The sequence below is a fragment of the Capsicum annuum genome, chromosome 5, assembly GCF_002878395.1.
Source record: "Capsicum annuum cultivar UCD-10X-F1 chromosome 5, UCD10Xv1.1, whole genome shotgun sequence".
NCBI classification, from domain to species: domain Eukaryota; kingdom Viridiplantae; phylum Streptophyta; class Magnoliopsida; order Solanales; family Solanaceae; genus Capsicum; species Capsicum annuum.
Genome location: NC_061115.1, coordinates 199,668,979 through 199,675,534, shown reverse-complemented (window position 1 = coordinate 199,675,534; position 6,556 = coordinate 199,668,979). Strand labels below are relative to the sequence as shown.

The window sequence follows — 6,556 nt, the reverse complement described above, 5'->3', positions numbered from 1 at the left end:
TATGTAATAATGGTATGGAAGGATAGCCTGTACACCGACCTTACTCTACATTGGTGGTTGAGAGGTCAAGCTATCCAAAAAAGAATAACGGAAGTACATGAAATAGCAAATAATAACAAAAACAACAAGATTTTTAAACCTAATTATGTATGTTCTGATTATTATGATTAGAATACAGCACCAAGACCAGATGGAAGAAGTGAATTAGGTCAAGCAGCAGCATTGAGGACAGGAGGAGACAAAGCCTCATTGTATAACTGTAAAATGTATGGATTTCAAGATACATTTTGTGATGATAGTGGCAAACATTTCTTCAAAGATTGTTATATTGAAGGCACTGTTGATTTCATCTTTGGCAATGGCAAATCCTTATACCTGGTAACTATTAACAGTTCCATTTCTTTCTTCTTTCTTTTCTTTAAAATCAAAGTCAATTTCATCCATTCCAACTGAACCATTTGATACATTTTGTCAAAACAATTGGTTCAACTTTTATTTTTGGCATGATATATAAATGTGTCCTTTAACTTGACCTCAACTGATATTTGTGCCCTTCATTGTTTGAATGTGCACAACTAGGTACTTACACTTGTAGAAAGCTGAACAAGTAGACATACGTGTCTTACATGACAATCTCACGTAAATTGCCACGTGGGATGTTTGTGTCTATTTGTTTAGCTTTATACAAATTTAAATGTCTACCTGAGCACACCCAAAGTTTCAAAGTTGGAGGACATAAATGTCAGCTAAGATCAAGTTAAAGGACACATTTATATATTTTGTCTTTGTTTTTTATCGGTAAATCTATTACACTTCTACTATTATGGATTCAGAATTTTATACATTTACTATTTTAGTGATTTTTCAAAGACACATACCATGAATCATTTCCCTGTTTTAGTCATAATATAAAGTAGATGAAATTTTTTTTCATCTATGCCCTTTTTTTTTTTTTTGGAAAAAATATAGAACACAGAGACACATGTGATTCCAGGAGATCCAATGGCAATGGTGACAGCACAGGCAAGAGCTGCAGCAAATGTAGACAGTGGATTTTCGTTTGTGCATTGTATGGTTACTGGTACTGGAAATACAGCATACTTGGGAAGAGCATGGAAACAATTCTCTAAAGTTGTTTTCTCATATACTGATATGAGTGATGTTGTTCACCCTGAAGGATGGTCTGATTTTGGCAAAAAGGAGTTTGGCAGGTTAGTAGTCACTGACAATAGTGTAGAGTATTTTGTACGCACAAAACTTAAATTCGTTTTACTAACATAAGTTCACCTAAGTCTACACACAAAAACTCTCTTTATCCACAAGCTCATCATTACTGCAACGTCAATTCACTTATCTTGGTTTCAACGGATATCACTGAAGACCCTTAATTAAATCTTAGAAATTTATTTAACTACTTTAATTTAGTTATCACATACTATTGATCCACCACTTTGAATGACCTTATTATCTGATATCTCGCTCGAGTGTCCATAGGCGATGTTTGCTTATAAAAAAAAGTCGCCCCTTTTATCCTATCACTCCTACTATATGTAGAAGTTAAACTCTTTTGTTAATTAATTTAAGAGGGATAATATGGTCACTAATCGAGTTTGATATAAGTTCGTTTTGTTGGTAAGAACGAATATTAATAGCTATATACTAATTCGCGTTATAACAAAATAGAGGGTCATGACAAACCAATAGAATGTACGAACCAAAGTCAGAAAGCATATTATTGTTACATGTTTAAATATTTCTAACAACTGAAAGTGCATTAAGTATGAGGCTAACTCGTGATTTTAGAAATGGGAAATAACAAGTTGCATTAAAAAAATGAGTTTCAGATGTGTGTGTGTGTTGATAGTATAAAAATATATTTATAGAATTAAATAACATATATTAAATCCACACATATTATAACGTAAATTCTCATTATTTTCAGCTCGGTCTATTATGGAGAATACAAGAATAAAGGAGCAGGAGCAACTTTGGATCGTAGAATTGGGTATGTGAAGAAATTAAGTGATGAAGAGGCAAAACCTTTTATTTCCCTTGCCTATATTGAAGGCTCCAAGTGGTTGCTTCCTCCCCTGACACTTTAAATATTTGAAGTATTATATGGTGGTGCTGTTTTGATAAAAGATGATTTTATCTATTGTAAAATGTTTTAATGAAGAACAAAAAGTTCAAATCACTTTTTTAAAGCTCTTCACACTTTTAATATATTATAAATAAATTCTTTTGAATCCCAACCTCTTTTCCCCCTTTTGCCTCCTTTACCTAGTATTGAAACACAATGTACTAGAGTGTGGACCATATAAGTATCTTGCACTCTGTTTGAATAATCCTTATATATTACTCCCTCCGTTTTACAATAAGTGAATTGTTGGAGTAATTTTAGTGTTTCAAAATAAGTGAATGGTTCACAATTTAAGGTAGATGTTAGAAATTCTTTTCAAATTTATCCTCCATTAAATGTGCATCGGGAGTGATGTCTTTTTGAAGAGGGTAAAAATGAAAAAACATGATAAATTTATGACTTTGCTTTTTTTTTTTCTTAACATGTGTGCCAGAATCCAACAATTAACTTATTATGAAGTGGAGGGAGTATTATATTGTACCGTACTGTATTATTTGAATGCATATAATTTATTGATAGATCGTATCGTTTTCTAGTGTTACATCATGTGATAATGTTATATATTAATAATTTGAAAAAAAAAATCTACAAGAAAAGTAGAGTATGTAGCTAAAATTGTTATGAAAAAATAAGTGTCGACATTGAAATTTTGTGGGCTCTACAAAAAGAGTTCAAATTTGGTTAGAGTTCTTGGGGGCTACTTTACCCTAAATTTAGCTTGATGACTACTCAACCTAAACCCTAAATTCACGGGATATTCACAAAGAGATCAACGATCTTCAAAGTCCCAATAAGTTCATGGGATATTTATAGATCAAAATGCTTTCTTCTTGATAATCAAATAAATCAAGAAGATCCATCAAATTCAAATACTCCTACGTTCGAGAAATACTGTTGGAGTACCACATCAAATTCAACTACTCCTACGTTCGAGAAATACTGTTGGAGTCCCACATCGGTGGGTTAAAGGGTTCTTGATCTCTTCATATGGTCTTGGACAATCCTCCCCTCATGAGCTAGCTTTTGAGGTTGAGTTAGGCACAAGGTCGATTTCTTTATTATGGTATCAGAGCCAGGCTCACCCAGTTCATTGTTTCCGATGTTGGGCCCCCGTCTTATAATGTCCACGCTCCAAATATCCAGCCCTGGGCGTGCGGAGGGTGTTGGAGTCCCACATCGGTGGGTTAAAGGGTTCTTGGTCTCCTTATATGGTCTTGGGCAATCCTCCCCTCATGAGTTAGCTTTTGAGGTTGAGTTAGCCACAAGGTCCATTTCTTTATTAAATATGCCACTAACGGCCCTCGAATCACGGAGAAATTCATATCAAATTCTATGTTCGAGAATAAGCCACTAACTACCCTCGAATTACGGAGAAAATCAAGAGAGGAGAATCAAGGGAGGAACACATTTGTAACCACAATCGTTTATCAATAAAAAATTCTTGTTTCTTCATATTTTTGTTTGTGGTTAAAATTTATTTTCCATGAACGAAAATTTGTTGCGAACAATGAATTCAAGAATAAAATAAGATCATTGAATAATAAGTATATAAAAATAAATAAGAAAAAAAATACAATCACACCAAATTGCGTTGTTACACAAGAGGGGTATAAAGTTGCAGCTTAGACTAAAGGAAGGGAAAAACAATGAATCCAGAACATGCGATAGAGTAGTTCAGTACGGAGGAAAATACTTTGTCTCGTTAGGACTTGTTTAAGAAACCAAATTTGTTTGGGAATAGGGAATCAAATTTCCTTAGGATTTAGTATTTATTTAATTGATGTGTAGTTAAAATTTGTTTCTCCAAATTCATATTGGAATAGGTTTTGTACTCTTAATTATTTAATTTGATTTTCTAGTATTATAAATAAAAGCAATCCAAAGAGTTTCCTCTTAGAGCAAGTATAACTCTATCTGTACCAAGAATGATAATAATTGAGAATCACCCGATCTCTAATTCAGAGGCGAATGTAGGATTTAAAGTTTGTGGGTTTCCCATATTAGATAAAAATAAAAACAAATAGTAAGTAATGGATTTGAACCCACAACCATGAGTGCAATAAAATTTTTACAAGCACCTCTACCCCACTAGACCAACAATACAATTTGGTTATAGATTCTCAACTTAAAATTTTATATACTTACTATATTTCTCTATATAAATACTAGGTCCGTACGAAAGTTTTTGGGTTCTCGGGAACCCCAACGGGACCTCTAGATCCGCCCCTGTCTCTAAATGTTAATTATGTCTTAAATTTTTTTCGTCGTGTATTTTAGAAAATTCACATATTTTCTTGTAGTGAAATTTAAGTTTGAGAATAAAATAGAATTATGGTTTCCAAAATATACAAGAGAAAAATTTAAGATATAATTAACAAATTTCTTTATCAGAATTTTGGCTTCGAATTATTTTGATATTATGAGTTTGAAATTCAATACTACTATTTATTTTTTAAGTGGAAAAGTCATCGTTTCCACCTTAAACTATACTCGAAAATTCTAGATCACACCTAAACTATCATGGTGACCTATTACACACCTAAACTATATAAAAGTGAAATTTTTTACCCCCTAATTATTTAAATAAAAAAAAGCGCGTCTAAATTAAAAATTAATGCAAAAAAAAAATAAAATTAAAATACTCCTCTTCCCACCCCCCACCTCCCCCCCCCCCCCCTCCACCCCAAAACCATCTTCTTCTACTTTCCTGAATTGTTGCAGTTATAAAAATCCCCATACTAAAAATTCCAATTCCAATTCCAAGTTGCTAATGAGTCTGTTGATTTGAATTCCTTTTAAATTCGAACGATTAATGGTGGCTGAAATTCCTCCTTCTTCTTCTTCCCCCAATTCAATTCAACCATCGAACCCTATTATTGACTCCGCCGAAGCTGCAAATCAAGCAATCGTCGCCGGAGCTACATCACTGACGATGATGTCAGCTAATCCAGCAACCAACATGACTTCTCCTTCTAACATCTCACAATTGCCTTCAATTGACCCGTTAACCAAATCTTAGCAACAACAGCAAATTCAGATGCAGCCGTAAAAAATGCAACAATAATTGACACAATTGCAACAACAGCAAATGCAGCTTCAGCAGTAGCAGCAGAATAGTAATTCGAGTAATATTAATAGTAGCAACAGTAACTTAATGTCTGCCTCTAATTTTCAGATGCAGCAGAGCTTACAGAGATCACCGTCGATATCGAGGTTAAGTCCAATGCAAATGCAACAGCAGCAGCAACAACACTTTGGTTTGTTGAGGCAACAATCAGGAGGAGGGCTTTATGGTCAAATGAATTTTTCACATACCTACACCTTTCTTTAGGATTTATAAAATGGGACCAACATAGAACCTTGCGATTAATCTGTCATTGCAGATCAAAAATTGATCTTATGTAAGCTAAAACATCAAGGAGGGTTTGGACATTGAAGAAAGAAAAAAATTGACCTCATAACAATAGAGGGAGGTTTTGGACATTGAAGAAAAAAAAAATTAACTTAAAAAGAAAAAAAAATTATAAAAATAATAAATTTATTATTTTTTCGTATTATGTTGATGTGGCAGGCACGTGTAAAATACTGCACCACCTACAAGTGGTATAATGCTTTACAGGGTGTAGAAAATTCCACTTTTATATAGTTTAGGTGTGCAATAAGTCACTTTGATAGTTTATGTGTGACCTAGACTTTTTGAGTATAGTGTAAAGTGGAAACGATGACTTTTTCCTTTTTTTCCTCACACACTGCATTTGCCTCCATTAGTCGAGATACTTAATGTTTTCTTTTGTGCATTGTATGGTCACGGGTACTGGAAAAATAGCATATTGGGGAAGGGCATGGAAGCAATTCGTTAAGCTAGTGTTTGGATTGTGATTTCATCTCATGATAAATTTTTAAAAAGTCTATGGTTTGGAACTCCAAATCATATGATTTCAATGTATTTAAACCTGTCAAACGGGTCGAGTTGACCCAGCCCAATCTGACCCGTTTAATAAAATCGGCCCGATCAGCCCATGGATTGTAGGGTACCGAGTCCCAGGATGGTTTAATTTTTTGGTTGAGCCCGATTAATCCGGTCCAGGCCCGCCGGTTAACCGGCCCAGTTATCTTTTTCTTTTTAGAATTTTGGAGATTTGGGTCAAACTAGTCGTTGGCTCAACGGCTATATAGCCATTTTTGAGTCCAAACGGCTAGTTTGGGCCCTTTTATTAAAAAAAAAAAAATCATTTAAAATATTTTTTAATCCCAAAAAAATTCCAATAAATACCCTACACCTTCAAATCATTTTTCACACAATTTTAATTCTCTCAATTCTCAATTCTCAATTCACAAATATTCTATATATTTAATTTCCTAAAGTGCTCACTTTAATTTTTTAATTCTACGATTACAAAGTACGAGTAAAAATTT

At 33.6% G+C, this 6,556-nt stretch overlaps 1 protein-coding gene across 1 annotated transcript in view; it reads left to right on the top strand.

Moving 5' to 3' along the window:
* Positions 1 to 2,681, top strand: part of LOC107871095 (pectinesterase 1) — an 8,411-nt gene extending 5,730 nt beyond the window's left edge. The window contains exons 3-5 of the mRNA XM_016717893.2: positions 172 to 378; positions 970 to 1,211; positions 1,943 to 2,681. Of these exons, the coding sequence (XP_016573379.1) occupies positions 172 to 378; positions 970 to 1,211; positions 1,943 to 2,102 (609 nt within the window). The 3' untranslated portion in view covers positions 2,103 to 2,681. The remainder of the gene's footprint in view (positions 1 to 171; positions 379 to 969; positions 1,212 to 1,942) is intronic.
* The last annotated feature ends 3,875 nt before the right edge of the window (positions 2,682 to 6,556 follow it).